Below are 17463 nucleotides of genomic sequence, written 5' to 3'. Positions count from 1 at the left end.
ACTGAAAATTAGTCATCCTCCGCATTTGTTGTTTCATGGTTTTGCAGTGATGAAGACAGTTGGAGAAAATAGGATGTAAACTCTGCAGGGTGATTTTTTTTTCTTGGCAACTGTCATGTTTTTCCAAATGATGTACAGATATATAGGCATTCTATTATCTCAAATGGCTCGAAACATCATGCACATAGCTGCCGTAAATGGGAAAATAAATCGCCCTGTGGGAGCGTGCCCCCGGCCCCCCCTAGGTTTGGACCTCGCCCGAGTATTTACAACGTCTGTCTCAGCCCCTGATCTTCCTGAGCACAAGCCATCATCCCCCATCTGATCAGTGGTCTTTGGTGATGATGCATTAAGGTTATCCCTGTTATGTCGATGCTGTTTTCTCAGTCCAATCTGTTCTGCTTGGCAAACACGTCTGGCAGGAGGCCTGTTGTTAAACATGTACAGTAAAAGGGAAGCTGCCAGGGCACTGAATTAATTGAAAGTCTTGCCTCGCTGTTACCTAATAAGGACAGTTGGCAAAGTCACCGCGTGAAGTACTTGAGGCCATAAGCTGTTGAATTATGCAAGAGCGGAGCAGCTTGTTCCTTCAAAGCATGAATCAAAAGTAAAATCTCACGGACGCATTGAGGTTGGATGCATGGATGGGGGAGCGTCCAGGCGCTAGGACCCGGAACACGTGAGCGTATTAGTTTGCCGGAGGGTGGAGACGGTGAACAATGAAGGAGCTGACTGGTAGGACCAGCAGTAGAGTAAGATCTGAGACCAACCCTCCTCCTCCTCCTCCTCCTCCTCAGCCCCAGAGTCCCACTGGACCGACGGACAAAACAGACAGACAGTGAGAGGAGAGCCAGAGCTGAGTTTACTGGGAACATGTAGATTGGTCCATGCACGCTGCAGAGCGCACAGGTTTCCGCCGAGCCCCCTGCGTGGATGCGAGTGAATGGGTTCGTCTCAGTGTGTGTGTGGTGCTGAACTGGGTCATGCGGACCACTGGAGGAGCGAAAGATAAACACGCACCCTCCTTCCGCTGCTTGGCAGGTTGAGATGGTGGGCGCTCAGAGGAGGGATCCCAGCCTGCGTCCTCATCTCAGCCTCCAGCATCAGATGATGCTTTGATTTAATCCGCCTCCGAAGAAAGTCACAAACTGTAGAGCATCTCCAGAAAGACACAGGACGGGAATCATCTTCTTGGGCGGGCGGCAGCAAGGCAACAAAGCACAACGACTAGATCTGATCCGAGCTCTGTCAGCTGTGAAATTGCAAGCTTTTTTTTTGAGGTGTTTAAAGGACCTGCACAGGTTTTTAAGCACCTATAGCTGATCGATAACTTTGAAACGAGGAGATCCATTCATCAGTTTCCTGCAGAGCCCGGCGGATCACAGCGGAGCAGAGCGCAATAGCTCTGCTTTCCGAGCGGATGCAGGACCATGGAGGAGAGAGACAGGTCGCCAGCAGGTGAGCGAGTAACACCTAGATGCACCCTGAGGTGCCTGAAACCGGGTCAGACTGAAAGATACTGTGCAAAAAAATAAGGTGTTTGAATTGTTTTCCCATTCTTGATAACTTTGTGTGGTGTGAACTTTGACTCCCTCTCATCAGTATCCCCATATGATTAATACATTTTCCCACTGCCTACCTCATAATAAAGCATCAGTGTCAGCAGCTTTATTTACCACCAGGCTATGATTAACTCTAACTAGAGTTAATGGTTGAGCTGCGACTTAATTTCTGTGCTCACCCACATCACTCACCTATTTGTTTCCCACTCTGCTTTCTTTTTGTCTGTGCTGGATGGATGCATGCGAGGGCATCCGGGGGAATCCACTTTTAATGGCCCTTTTATACTTTGTCCAGGGCAGACAGGTGATATCTCATCGTTAATGCCGTCTAATGCATTTAAATGAGCAGCTGACTTGCACAGAGCAGACCCGGTAAGAGCAGAGCCTGGAGGCTGGTAATGGACTCTCCAAATGAAAGGCAACAGCAGCTAATACGCACACGGATTTGCTTTTGTCACAGACAATGTTTTGATCCAGAGGAGAGGCTGTAATGGCTGGGAACTTTAAAGGAGTAGTTCATGCCAAAGTTGCTCTATATCTGGAGCATGCAGAACACTGTGTGAAAGTTTAAAATACTACTTAACATAAATGACAATGGTAGAAAATGCTGCACTTGCCATCCAAAAGCAAACATGTTAGAGTATACTTCATGCATATAAGCCAGGGATCTTAAATAAAGGAGGAGCCCATATACGCCCACAAAAACAACAAATCTTCCTTCATATTCTTCATCTTGAAATATCACAAACAACCACAGAAACATCCCAAATATGGCCTGCAGAACTACGCTCACGGCTTCATATGGAAACAGCAGATGCCAGACAATGACCCACTCCAACAGCTGGCACACACACACCAGTTAAACCCCTCACACATACAGTTTAACAATGAATGCATGGCATTAAAACTGACATATTAATCAGTTTACTAAAAGGAAATCCAACTCAGCAGTGTGGCATAGATTAGCTGCTATAGGACAACATGGCTGCTCAGTGGACAGGAAGGATGCAAACCTCAATTAGGACACACAGAGGACATTTTTCTTACTGTCTTGTTAATGAGTCTGTGCCCTGCTGGGTGGAAATAAAGACTCATCACTTAATATCTGCGTATTACCTCCTCACCTGCTATTATGTTAGTGGGAAAACAGCTGTGTAATGACACCCCCTGACAGTCAGCATATGTATGTTTACATGTACATGTGTGTGGGTGTGTGTAGTATGACTATGAGTGTTTCTGTCATGTATGTGTTCAGTGTATTCGCCCTGTTATAGTTATTAACAGTTATTTTGTTATTTGGTGAATGGATGTTTGGTTTGTGTACAATATGTTCTTGTTTTTAATTGACTTTAGTTTTGCGTACACTGTGTCCTACACTTGCGCTTGCAGCAGTGACTAATATCCAGTTGTGCAATTAAAGCTTATTTGAACATAAAAGACGAGGGGGGGTGGGGGTTAATTGCCGCCTCAGCAATCACCATTAGTGCATTGATTGTGGTTCGATGCTATTGTACAGCATGTGAACGGGATCACAAATCACCATGCTGTTAGTTTGCCTTGAGGTGGTGGAGGGCGAATTGGTCTGAGAATAAATAACAGGAGCAATGTCCTCCTTAGCAATGCTCTTACATCATCTAGCCACACCCCCCCTTACACCCCATTTTCTGAGCTCATAATAGAGTCACATTTCCCCATGTATTTGACATCAAAGGGACGCAGTCTACATCGTGTGGTACAAAGGGAGGGATGCTTCAATTCAGTCTCACTGGATTCCCCCAAGCCTGCTCTCTCTCTCTCTCTTTCCCTCTCTCTCTTGTCACATGAAACCTCCCGATTGGAACTTGAGGCTACTGGATTGTGAGAGAGTGGGGGGTTAGGTACAGTATGTTCCCTGGGTAGCTTATTGCAGTGATACTTCACTGTAGATTTTTTTTTTTTCGCCGGACATGATTACAATGAGGGTGATGATGACATTGTTTATGATGGCATTCAAAATCAGATGCTCCACAGTTTCTAATCCCGAAACGCTAAAGCTGGGGTAAGCAGTTTGAAAACACAGCCCTCCTCCTCTCTGTCCTAACCTTCCTATGAGACAAGCAGGGGATGCGTACCTGAGCGAGCACTAGTCATTCATTTCAATCATCCTGATTATGATCGTGATCCTGACGCCGTTATTTAGTGGCATTTCTATAAGTATTACCATCTTGTTTTCTTTGCAAACTGGTGGGCCTGTAAAGCCCTTTGAGATGACCTACTGTGATTCGGGGCTCTCACTAGCTACATAAACATGACGTTGAATTAGCCGCAGCCACAAGCCTTTGGCTATGGAGCCGAAGGCGAAACTATTAGCAACATTTTCTCTCCATCTCTGAAATGCTGTATTGATATTGACATGCTTTGTGGTATATTTATTGTCAGACTGTCTGTTTCAGGAGTGCTTGAAGTTTTAATGTCTGAGTGCTAATGTAGGTTAAGTGCAAGCTGCAAGTTGTCAACCACTAACTTTGTCAGGATCAGAATCAGAAATAGAGCAGCTGCCTAAAAGTGTAATAAATGTAAACTACCAAAAGTGAAAGTTTTGAGATGGACCACAAATGATTAAAATGTAATGCATGCATTTCATGTCATGTTTTGGAGCCACATAAAATGTTTCTGATGGCCACCATTGGCCCATGGGCCACACTTTAAGCCACTATGTTCTTTGTAAGTCTGCTTTCCTTTTTGGGTTGCTTTGCAGTAAAGGCAGTTGTTGCCAAAGTCTCTCGTCACAGGTTAGATTTTCGAAAGCCTGAAAACAGCCAAGAGAAGGTGCAGAAGTCATTTTTGACCAGTGATGCCAAAAAAGCCTACCTTAGCTTTAATCCCAAACTTTGGCTTGCTATTGTGCCCATTTTTACTTCAATGGTCATTTTTGGTCAATGCACAGTACTAGAGCCAGGTGTCCTTCACCTCTCATAGCTAATTTCCACTCTCAGTCTTTGCTTGGATCCCTGTAACCTTGGGTTGTCCCTTCCTGGGATGTAGGTCATACCAGCAGGAGGCCAGTGGTCAGCCAGTGTTTTTGCCAGTAGGCAGTGGCTCCACGGGATGTGTGGCATACAGTAGCGAGAGAGATTGAGAGGGATGATGGGACGGAGAGTAGAGGCGAGACAAGTCAGGGACGGGTTACACAGCACTCGGTCCCAGCAGGGATCCTCCATATGGGCAGCCGGGCAAAGCTGAGAGTGGGTGATTTGTCAAAATGAGTGACCGTGGCCCAGGCCGCTGGTTCACCTATCAGAGCACAGCGGGAGGTTTCTTCAGCCACGTGTTGACTGAGGCACTAAACCCACCGACTCACCGGCTCTGATGTTCTGTGCAGGGAAGGTGATTCAGTTTTTTTACGCCTGAGCAGGGAACAGAGTGTCCTGAGTGCATCTGGCTGTCACAAGGAAGCCCATTTGCTTCCTGATTGAATGACAGATTGTTTAGGATCAGTCATTTGTTTTCATTTTACACATCCACACCGAGACAACAAGGAGAGGGACAGACAGATGGACAAAAATGCATCTATATGTGTGTCTGTGCATGCGGATGTTTTCTCTCTGTCAGTGAGAGGCCACATCAGTCACTTCATATTACACTCACTGTTTTCACTTTGACCCAGAGGCAAGACACGTTGGGCATTTTGACAGTAAATTGGACACAGGAGATCAGTCTTCACCCATAATGACTCTTCTGCCAAGAGCAAAGCAACTAGTCCATTAGTAATGGAGAGAGGTAGGGACGTGAGGCAGGCTCTGCAATCTTTTTATTTCTTTCATTAGTCCCTTGTTTACATTTTCTGGAACAGGAAAGAGAGAAAAAGGAGAGGGGGAAGGAAGGCTGGACTAAAAAGGGCAAACAGTTTGTGTAAAGCTGCTGATATATGCTTTGTGTACAATAAAATACACTTGTTAAACATGGTGCAATATAAAATCTATTGCCCAAATTTTCATCTTTTCTGCGACAGCAATTTAGCTCATCTCCTGTAGGTGAGTCTGTATTCATATTTGAACCTCACCTCTGTGAAGTCTCAATGTGCTAATCAATGTCATGTCACAGTTCATTGCAACTGTATCACTCACGTAGTTTACACCGGGAGAACTCGATGAATAAACAATTACTGTCCCTGATGAGAGTCACATGATGGTACCACAGATATTTGTCCACCTGCAAGCTCTACAGTTAGTCTTTGGAGAACAAACGGGGACAGCACATTATTCAGACGGCTTATTAGTACGGAACCCCAATAGTCCGAAAAATGTCCCATTGGCGCCAAAGCCCATTTTTCCGAAAGCCTGTTTTCCTCCTCCTTCAAAAAAAAAAAAAGCCCAATGCGCTAAAGGCCCATTACTCTAAAAATACACACTGTTCCAAACAGAAGCACATGGCTATTTATTATGCAGAATAACACTGGACTGACCTACTATGGCGAAGGCATGACCTGCCCTACACTTCCTCTGATTGGCTAGTACTTGTTGCCTTCATTGGTTGGGTTGGTTAGGTTTAGGCATGAGGAGTGAGATTAGGTAAGGTAAAGGTAAGAATATCAGGGTAAGAGGTAGAGTAGTGCAGTTCATGCCTTCGCTGTAGTAAAAAAAAAGATATTGTAGAAGCTAGGCTGTCAAATTTTGGCTACTGTATGTATACAGTACATATATATATATATATGTATATGCTCCCAATCAGCCAGGGGAAAGATGGTGTGAAAGGGCATGAATCTTTCTAACTGCAGGGAGAGTGTATTTTCAATGGAGCAATGGGCCCTCTGAGCAATGGATGTTTGTTTTTGGGCTGTTGGATAAATGGATCCTTCCGTACAATGGGACATTTTTTAGACTATTGGGGTTTCAGAATAATGGGCCATCTGAACAATGGCATGGAACTAAACAAATAGCCCTGTAAATGAAGGCAACCTTGAACATACTTTTAAGCAAACAAACTAAGAGTCTGCAGCCATGCTAGCAGTTGTTTGAGGCTGGGAACTGCAGTGCAATAAACTAAATGCTCATAATGACAATGCTAACACGCTCATGTTAAGTAGGTGTAATGTACAATCTTCACCATCTTAAAATGGCATGGTAGCACTTGCTAACCTGACATGAATGTGTGCACCATATTTCATGGCAAATCCATCCAATAATCATGTTAACTTGATGTTGGCACTAGAGGAAAAGTCAGGGATCACCAAAGTCAGAGAGATTCATCCTCTGGAGATCATAAATGTTGGCACAGAATTTCCAATAGTTTCCAGTAGCCCAATATTTCAATATTCAATAGTTGTTAAGGTATTTTAGTCTGGTGCCATGTGGTGGACCGAACAACCAAGCGACATAGCAATATTGCCATCCCAAGAGCCATGCTGGAGCAAGCATATCTAAGGGCCTTTCAGACCTACCTTGTTTAGCTCTGACTCTTGGACTTTTCTGTTTGATCCGAACCACAACTACAGGTGTGAAGCCTCTCTCGGGCCACAGTCCAGATCAAGCAGCTGTACCTTGATCTGACAAAAAGAGGTCTCAGTCTGGATCATAGTGAACCATGGGTCAGTTTGTTTCTGGTGTGAAAACAATTTTCGAATGGTTCGGACTTTCGGACAAATTACAGGAATGTTTGGCAGGCTATCGTCAAGTCATAAGAGTAGTCTAGTGCCTCAGTGCATCGTGTGTGTGTGTGTGTGTGTGTGTGTGTGTGTGTGTGTGGTTTAGTGTCAAAGAGCGTGATGGTAGCTGTGCTTGGAGCAGACAAGTGTTGGCAATCAGAGGAGAGGAGAAATTAGCAGTACAGTTGTCAAGTGGTAGTAGATGTACAAAGTAGGTTTTGGTTTGTCCACGAACAATGCAACGGAATAAAATGACCCGCTCTAGCATACAGGGAGAGGATGAGACGACTTTATAAAATGAGAAAAAACGACGTTCCATCATCAGCAGATGACGATAGGAAGTAGTTCTTTAGTGTTCTTGCATAATCACACTGTGAAACCAAAACTAACTGGATCAAATGTATACAATGTAACAAAAATGCCAACCTTGGTTCAAACTTTCAGGTGTAAAAATGCCCTAAAAATAACGCTCTGAGAACAGTTGTAACTTGTGTCACTTGACGTCCACAGTAAGACCTAAGCTCACAAGTGTTACCCTCAGAGGTCAGAGGCTAAGACACACCGGGCCAGGTATATGTCATACCCTGAGGCTGCTAAGAGACAGTCTATAACAAGAGGGAGGGTTGTCAGCGGCATCACAGGATAAATCTCTGGTCTCATTTCCAGCTATGTGTTTATAGAGGAAAAAGGTCAACTGCTTCTGCAGTTTAATCTCATAGAATCAGCCACAACAGGTTTCCAGACTGACGCTGTGGTTATTAGAACGTAAAACTGGATGTTTTGCCTTTTTCTGGGAACAACCTGGTTTTTAAGAGGGTTATACTGCGAATGCACTCAGCTCTGTTTGAGTAATTGCTAAATGGAGCGAGATTGCCAATCTGTATTTTAGGGGAAATTAGTGGCTGGAAAACAGATTGTTGCTGCTGAGCGAGAGTCTTGGCTCTCCACTTTTTAGGAATATGCAAAAAAAAAAGGCTTGTCTCCAGACTGTGCTTTTTTGAGCCTGTTTATTGAGATGGTTTTCAGATAATGAACTGTCAGAGGATTTTTCATCCAAATTAAAAGATGAGAATCACAAATATTGAAGATACAAGGTCTAACCTGAACAAGAGTGGCACAAATGAGACAGGAATAAGTGAGCAGCCCGGGGATCTGTTTGCAAAAGGCTTACAGATGATTGACAATGAGTGGGACTGGCTCAGAAAGCCCACAGACATTAAAATGGGTCTCAAGCCAAATCTTTATCAGCAAGCCAAGCGTGTTGCTGCTATCTTGTCTTTAGATGCCTGAGAGGACAGGAGAGGAGCAGAGGGCAGGATGGGAGATCAGTGGGGCATGTGGCTGTGGCCGAGCACAAATGCTGAGTCGTGCGGAGGCTCACAGCTGCTCCCTCTCAGAGGTGGGAACACAAAGGCCCTTTGATAGAGTGTCACTGTGCGACTGATACACCAGAACCCCCCCCCCCCCCCCCCCCCCCCCCCACACACACACACACACACTCTCTTCACAAACACTTACACACACACAATCATCTCCCAGAGACCACATAACTTCATCCCCACACCTCGGGGGCACTAGACTGCAGTTTCTGGTTCACATTTACAGCATCATCATCCCCCAACCACTCATCACATTTCAGGACTCTTAATCCAGTTCTGCAAAGGAAATGAGTGCAAAGCATCCTGCGCTGTTGGGCGGGGAGGGTGCTTTTGTCTTTGTGGGAGCTGAGTAATGTGATTAAGATCCATGCTGGAGTGCTGCACATTTTGCCCGTGGAGCTGAATGGAAGAAGTGCAAGTAAACAAGCGCTCCCTTCGCTCTGCTTCGTTCTTGCTCACAGAGGCGATGGGGCCACGCAGAGTGGGCGGTCAGAGGAAATGTGCTTCCAGTCTGTCTGTCTGTCCTGTTTAAATGTTTAATCACCAAACCTGGACCACGGACTGATCTGGATAATGATCAACTTTTGTGTTGACTCGCTTGAGGCCATACAGTGGGCACATGCAGAATGAGTAGGCTACAATATTCATAGTCTCTTATATAAGCATCTCCCTGCTTATGATAAAATCAAGAAGCAAGTGTTATCTACAGAGATGCACACAGCACACAGGGCACTTTCTATTTGCAGTGTTTCTTCGACAAAGAGGGACGAGCCAAGAACACGAGGCTGCAAATGGTCGCATCCTATTTTAGTTTTCGCTGTCTAATAGCTATATTTATCACCCTCTTCCCACAAGATAGCCGAGGAACCTCAACACCTTCAGAACAAAACCTCCTGCGCCATGTTTTCATCAACTGTAGCTACTGTGTATTAATTCGGCTTGTTTTTTTCCCCCCCAAAATGCAACTGTCAGTCGAATCAGACACGTTTTCCGATGCTCTCGTTTAAAGCAGTGGTGCTGAGAAACTGGCTGCAGGGAGACAAGAACAAAGACCAAAGCGGTTTCCTTTGAATGATGGATGAAAAAGGCCATCAGCAAAATTGTTTGCGCTGATTTGATGCCTATTAGTGTGCGTATGTGTGTTCGTGCTGTGCATGATTGGATGATTAAATTTGATTGTGCGTGTGGGGAGGGGAGGTTGAATGAAAAACAATGGGTAAGATCATTAGTGTGATCCACTTCATTTCCTCAAAAGGTCCATTTTGTGCAGTTTAATAGTTTTGCTCAATCACTGTAACAGAGACTCACCTGCACTGTCACTCATCTCTGATTTTTAATTTTTTGTCAGTTGGTACATTTTGTGTGTCTGACTCCATCGGAGCATGCAATTAAAGCAGCTGTATTTTCCCTCCTAGGATCAGTTTGACCTATTTCAAACTTGGCACTTCTGAAAATCAGCAATAACTTTTCTGTTGCAGTATTTTTTTTTTTTTTTTTCAGCTTCAGCAATTTGACCGAAATACATACTGTGGAGCAAACCACTGTGCAAACCAAATGTGTTTTCCAGGCAAAACTAAGCAACCCATTTTCCTCACAGCTCCGGTGATTGTTTCTGCTGTTGGAAAATGTATATGTATGAATGCCTCGGAGATGATCTGTGGCATGCCTCACCAGGATGTATATACCTCGGAGCTGTCAGCTTTCTCCATTTGTTTCCATTTTGTTAGTCCCTCTACCTGGTCATATTGATTTTCTCATAGCTGTCTGCCAGTAAGTGCTGTCTGAGACCAGCCATATCTGAAAGCAGGCCAGAGTGATCTACAGGGACAGCAGGAAGTCCAATACATTTACTGAAAGCACTTCCCCCTGTTTACGCCATCCCTGAATTGATTGTATGGAAATGAAGGTCTGTTAAAGCCTTCCTGATTTAACCATCCGCTGGGACACGATGTACAGACAAGAATATATGGACGTGTGCCCACAAATATAAAGATACTGAAGAGCATTCATGCACAGAATTTATCGCCTGCCATCATCACAGCAGAAAAAAACCTGACTCTAAGCAGTGTTTTCTCCTCTTCATTTAGTCTGCCCCACAGCGTCAAGGCGAGCCTGTCTCTTTCTCCATCTGGGCCGGGACGAGTTGGCAGCGGTGGGGGCTCCCCTACATCCAAGATGGGCTACTGCGGAGGGGTGCCCGTGGAGGACATGCAGGCCTTGGCCATCACCTCTCTGTCGGCAGCAGATGTAGCCAAACAATATGAGCACATCCGTGAGCTGGGGAAGGGCACTTATGGCAAGGTGGACCTGGTGGCACACCGGACACAAGGTGAGTAGATCTTTATCCTTAAGCCCTGTTTTAGTAGTGTGTCTTGACCACAGACTGTATATAAAGATGGACGACATGACAGCTCATCAAAAGCAAAACCAAAGTATCTTGATCGTCCGCTGGTGGCTGGCTGCAGTACAAGGACAAAGTGTTCATTTTTGTAAAAGTTTGGTTTTAATCATGCTATGAAATGGGGATTTTACAATCGGATTGACAACTGTGTGAGCCAATAGGTGGGCTAGCATTCAGTGGCTCTGCTCGCAAATGGTCGGACGGGTGTATAGGCGGGAAACTTGATACTCCAGATGACTTTTGTGCAGACCCTGGCTCCAAATGACATCATTAGCGCAAGATGGCAGAACCATATCTGGGATACTTTGGCTTCATTGTTGTACAGCGGGAGGAAGTGAAAATGTGTCGTCCATCTTTATATACAGTCAGTGGTTCTGACTGTCAACCATCTAGTAAAGCATAAATAGAAGTGTAGTAGTGCCAGCATGCCTCACAGTGGGAGATAAACAGCTAAGGCAGATCAGCATGTTGTACAGTCTAAAGGCACAGTGCTGAGACATTCATTTCAGCAGTTAACAGATTTTTTTTAGGTATACTGTTTAATCCTTAGTTGTAAGAAAAGCAAGGTTAGAGAGCTGGCTCAGTCTGAAAGTGGTATAAGTAAGCATTGTGAAGTAGGCTGAGAGGGCAGCGGAGATTTAAAGTGCTTCGTGCGCACTCTGTATATCTGCAGCTGTGATCACGAACAGCTGGTTGTATGTGTGTAATGGAGGTGAGGTCCATTCTCTGTACATGTTTATATGAATGAATGTAGCAGCTGTTACAGAGACAGGGTTGTTGGAAATCTCTCCGCTCCATTAGAGTGTCAGGTAACACTTCCAAATTCACTTTGGATAACACTTTGAGTGTTTTAGATGGTAAAACATTGGCAATACTAATTTGATATACAGGGTTGATACACCAGAGCTTAAAGGGAAGCTTCAGTGTTTTTCCAACTGGACCCTGTTTTGCCATGTTATTGTGTCTAGGTGGGTAACAGAGACAACAGTTTTTGAAATGGGTCCAGTATTGAATGAGAGAGTTGCAGCCATGATGGGAAAATAGGCTGCAATGTAATCCCAACAGTTAATTGTGCATCGTCAAAATACATCCATTGACAGTGCTTCTTTAAGCCACTGACAGACCTCTATCTTTTGGTGGTCTGTTTGTTATTCTATAACCAAGTTGTCGGTGAAGATTCTCAGTCATCCAGGTCATGGTAATCGTACGTGCTATATCGTAGGCAATTGGACTTGCTTGCGTTTCTTGAAGAACTGAAGAAGCTTCTTGGATGAGAGGCGAAACGTCTTCAAGAAACGCAAGCATGTCCAGTTAACTATACGATATAGCACTTACGATGTATAACCAAGTCTCAATCTGAAATCTCGCAGACTTTTCCACATTGTTAAAATCAAGGAAATATTCAGCCATGACATTGAAAATCTCTTAGAGCTACCCTTTCTGTGCTCAGACACAACAGACTTCCCAGCACTCCAACTCTCACTGACGTTTTCCCCATTGTTTTTCCTGCAACAAGGCACCTCTTGTGTAGCTGGACCTATCTCTACAGCTCTGTGCCACCACCAAATGACCATTATGCTATAGGGACAAAAACACTCTGGATTGATTTTTCTCAAAACCAATCACAATTGTCCTGGGTGGTGCTAAGCCCAGGATGCAGTACACAGGAAGATGGCTAACAGTTAGCATCACAGTGCCAATGTTACCTAATAGTTATTAACGAGTAGTATCGTTGTAAGTTTGTTGGGACCAATCAAGGGCTTAGAATTGGGTGCAAGCACTGCTGCTGTGTGAGCTCATAAGGAGAGCAGGTCTGTTGACAGCGGCAACAGCAAATTTGCTAATCTGGCAGGGGATTAGGGGCGGTCCAGGATCAGACCCTTGTCTCATAAAGGATAAGTTATTCAGGTATCGTTCAGGTATTGTTTGACTGGAGACGTTTCGAAAGATAAGTCAAATCAATGCTGGCTGGCCGTGTCAGAAAATGGAGCAAAATCGGGCATGAGAGTCCTGCGAGACGGAGTGTGGGTTGTATTGAGGTGTGTTCATAAGTTGTTGTATTCTTTGTAGATCTTCAAAACAGCTCACTGAAGGAGCAAAGGGGGCATGCCTTATTGTACACTCTGAAACTTTGTCAAAACTTGCCCTTTTCAGCATATGCGTTGTTAGCTTGGAGGCTGTTGTTGCTGTTTCCTGTAGCAAAGGGAATTTTGAAAACGGTAACACGCAGGTAGCCGCAGTCTACATCCAGTGTATCAGATTACCTCTCGTGAGAGTTCAGAACCAGACATCTCCTTGACTGAGACTTGATCACAATGACAAACAGACCAAAGAAAGGAAAAGAAAAACGTTTAATTTCTCTGTGGGGCCCTTTCAGTAATGTTATCAGACACTTACAATAACAGTCTGAGCCTGTCAGCGGCAAAAACAAACACTTTTAATGGATATAAACTGATGGTATACACTTGCTCATAGGGATTTCATTGTTGTCACTTAAACACAAAAACATGGAAAAATAGGATCCAGGTTTAAAAATACTAAGTTTCCATTTAATTATGATCTTCTAAGTGTTTTTGTCTGATTTTTTTAGGCACCAAAATGGCGTTGAAGTTTGTTACCAAGAACAAGACGAAGCTCAAGAGTTTCCTGCGGGAGTACAGTCTAACAGGCTCACTTAGCTGCAGCCCTTTTATTATCAAAGTCCTGGACGTGCTCTTTGAGACGGAGGACAGCTATGTGTTTGGACAAGAATATGCCCCCGCTGGGGACCTCTTTGACATCATCCCCCCACAGGTAAAGGCATCATCCTTCCTTTCCACCAATCACTGTCCTCACTCAGCCAGAGCTGCTCCAATCAGCCGCCATGTTCAGACACGGCGGTTTTAACAAGCTCTCCTGGGATCGGAGCCTTGTCTTCATCCCGGTTTTCTCTCCGCACAGAGCTCTCACTTTGCTTTAGTGCTATTCCAGTTGATGTGCTGGCAGTGTTTGACTTCAAGGTTCTTCTAAAGACTCATTAAAAATGGTTGCAGCGGAACTCAAGACTGAGACCCTTGTTTCAGTTTTCCTTCTTGGAACGTGTCACTTTTCACCCTGTACTTTTAATCCACCACTCAACATAACCATCACCTACTCTTTTTAACTGTAGGCTGCTGTAACCTACTCACCACAAAGCTCTTTTCTGGTATCACCTCCCATAGTCTCACCTCCTACACAATGTACTGGATCTATTACATTGCATTAATCCAAATCTTCTCTGTTTTTCTGCCTTCCTTTCTCCAACACTTTCTCCTTCCCTCCACTCTCTCTTCCTCTCAGGTTGGTCTGCCAGAGGAAATGGTCAAACGCTGCATGCAACAGCTGGGCCTGGCGCTGGACTTTATGCACAGTAAAAACCTGGTGCACCGGGATGTCAAACCTGAGAATGTGCTTCTATTTGACCGCGAGTGCCGCCGCATCAAGCTGGCTGACTTTGGTATGACCCGACGAGTTGGATGCCGTGTCAAACGGGTGAGTGGCACCATCCCCTATACCGCACCGGAGGTGTGCCGCGCAAGCCGTGCTGAGGGTTTCCTTGTGACAACCAGTCTGGATGTGTGGGCATTTGGCGTGCTGGTCTTCTGTATGCTGACAGGAAATTTCCCCTGGGAGGCAGCGTTGCCGGCTGATGCTTTCTATGAGGAGTTTCGACGCTGGCAGAAAGCAGGGTGTCCCATGGGGACGTACCCGTCTCAGTGGCGCCGCTTCACTGATGATGCCTTGCGCATGTTTCAGCGGCTGCTCGCTGCTGAGCCAGAAAAGCGCTGTGGCGTTAAGGACGTCTTCTGTTTTGTCAAGTACGAGCTGGTCAGCGAGCTCAGGCGCCGAGCATCTTGCCGAGCCAAGAGAGGCGAGAGGTCAAGCTCGGGAGTGTGTACTGGCAGTTGCACTTCCTCCTCGACCTCCACTTCATCACGTTCCTCCCACAGACACCCCGAGCCCTCCACCCCTCCAGGAACATCCTGCCTGCGCCCGGCACCACTCAAACGCAGCGTCCTGTCCGACCCGCTATCTCCCAGAGAGGAGCCTGGGCAGCACCAGTCTCCAGGCCGAGACAAGAACAAAAGCCAGATGGTGATGGCAACTGCCATTGAAATCTGTGTGTGACCACGCTAATGTTAGCAGTGGAGACTAGATGGCTTTTCACAGTAATAACAAGCTGTGAAGAGGTGCTAATGACTACCACAGAGACTCCACTGAAAAAGGAGAGGTACTTTAACCATGAAAGAGAAGCTCAGGATCACATCCCCGGCTGTGGAAATGGACATCATCAATCAGCGCTCCGCGCTCGGACAGCTTATCACTGGCACATGCCGTTTAGGTTTTGATTTGTGACCAAAGACTGCTTCCCAAGCTGAGAGGCAGTTTAAGAATCCGCTCCTCTCAGCAGCTCACTCTGCCATCCACACATTTGTGTTTTCTGCCCATACACTGTGGTGGTGCTAATGATTCTATAATTAGATACTCCATAAAAAATGGATTCTGTCTTTTCTCACTCATCACTTCATGTCTCTTTTATGTTATGTCTCTTAACTAGTGTTTATTCATCTCGTAATATAAGCTCCAGGGAGGCCAAAGCTTAATCTGATCGGGCGATGCCGTTCAGTCGGAGGCCGGTGATCTGAGGGCAAATCTACGCAACTATGTTCCTTCCTCATTTTCTTAGACTTCCTGCCAACTTCCAATGCATAATATTAGTCTTTCTCCAGAGAAAGTGTTATAAAGAGAAAAATCTGAAAAAAAGAAACCTTTATGTAGCAGTTTGTATGAGATATCTTTTCATGTAGGTGTCTAGACGTAGAGACAGATTCTCAGAGATAGGCATCACCTCAGGACACTTCAGTGGGCCACTTCCTGTTTTATTATTAATGGAAATCCATTGACTGGCTGAAACACACATCTGCCACTTCTGAACTGCTCTCAATGAGATTCATTTCCAATGGAACAAAATAGAATACAGGGACTGTACATTTTCCGAGTGAAAAACCCCCCAGTGGTGAACAAAGAAGAGGAGAAGAAATGTCTTTTTATTTTTTCTTTTCTACCTGCTGTGTGTGTTTGGATGTGTATGTGTGTGTTTCAAATGCTAAAGCACAAGATTTTTGTAAAGGAGGTGGTGAAAACTACGACTCTATATTGTAAATAATTTGATATTTCTAGGAGTGCACCGTATTATCAGGTAGTTCAACTATGTAGCGGTACTAATTTTCTATGACAGGGAAAGGGGTGTGGGGGTTTTACAGTTACTGTCGGGGCAATGCACTGTATGTAGCAACAAGATATCATAGAATGTACAGTATATCACCACAAATTAAATATATAGAAATATGATTAAGAGCCTATCACAATGTATAACAAGGTAGCAGCTGCTGTTCTCTTTTTTATTTTATTGTTTTTGGGTTTTATCTGAAACACTCTTGACCCACATTGGTGAATAGACACCACCTATTCCTGCATTTTCCAGTCACCTTATTACGAGCAACATCCACTTCCTGTGTCAAAATCATCGTGCTTCCTGGTTGTCAATGAGCACAGCCCATTCTGTCTTCATTCAATCAGTTAAAGCTACCGAGGGGCTGCTTTGCAGGTCGATGCCTTCGCAAATTAATTTACCAGCATCGCAAAAGGTGTTCCAATATTTGATTATCAAGATGCAACATTAACACACAATCCCGACTGCTCAGAATAATCTGATGCATCCGCTATGCTTACTATGTTTAATTAAATCTTCCTGCCTCTCTTTGGGAATTCATCCCCCTTGAATAACAGAGCCCAGGTGTTTATTGTCTGCAGGGATGACCTCTGTGTCAGCTATTGATGTTCTGTGAGCTGATGATTGACCCTGACCGGCGCGCTGCTGCAGCTTCCAAAGACATACTGCTACTTATGTGAGCATCTAAAAAGCAGAGTATCTCCAATGTGAATGCTTCAGTGCGTGCTCATTACCATCATTTTTCTTGCTTGAATTGCGTTACTGTTATGTCAGTCAGGTGTGTGCGTGCCCATGTCCATGTGTGTGTGTGTGTGTGTGTGTGTGTGTGTGTGTGTGAATGTGTCTTCACTTTCCTTATTTCCCCACTCCTCCCATGACAGCCCATCAGCTCTGTCGCTATAGTGACAGTGCCGCTGCTCCTCCAGTTCGCCTTCTGTCCTCTTCTTGAAAATCAAGTCTAATTGCGCCCAAATGAAACAACTGGTCGCCAACCGCCCTCCCAGTCGCCCTCGGCTCCTCGTGACAGTTGCTTGGCTTATTATACTGGATGACACATTTTTGCAGATACACATTTTCCTGGATTTTATGAGCCACTTCACAGACCAAGGTCTTTATTCAGTCTCATCAGGCGTAATCAGAACTGTTGATGGTCCCCATCATCTCCCCTTGTCTCTTTCCATCGTTACTCTTGATTCTGCAAAGGTGACCTGATTGAGGCTGAAGACTTGTCAGAGGGATATATTGTA

The 17463-nt window shown here is 44.9% G+C and overlaps 1 protein-coding gene across 1 annotated transcript; it reads left to right on the top strand.

Moving 5' to 3' along the window:
- The first annotated feature begins 1032 nt into the window (after window positions 1-1032).
- Window positions 1033-15736, top strand: sbk1 (SH3 domain binding kinase 1). The gene is made up of 4 exons (XM_033612182.2): window positions 1033-1458; window positions 10652-10893; window positions 13556-13758; window positions 14284-15736. Exons 1-4 carry the CDS (start codon window positions 1421-1423, stop codon window positions 15109-15111), a joined length of 1311 nt encoding a protein of 436 aa, XP_033468073.1. The 5' UTR covers window positions 1033-1420; the 3' UTR covers window positions 15112-15736.
- The last annotated feature ends 1727 nt before the right edge of the window (window positions 15737-17463 follow it).

Source organism: Epinephelus lanceolatus, chromosome 21 (genome assembly GCF_041903045.1).
Source record: "Epinephelus lanceolatus isolate andai-2023 chromosome 21, ASM4190304v1, whole genome shotgun sequence".
Classification (NCBI taxonomy): domain Eukaryota; kingdom Metazoa; phylum Chordata; class Actinopteri; order Perciformes; family Serranidae; genus Epinephelus; species Epinephelus lanceolatus.
The sequence above is the reverse complement of the archived record's forward strand: the minus strand, read 5'-3'. Positions and strand labels throughout refer to the sequence as shown.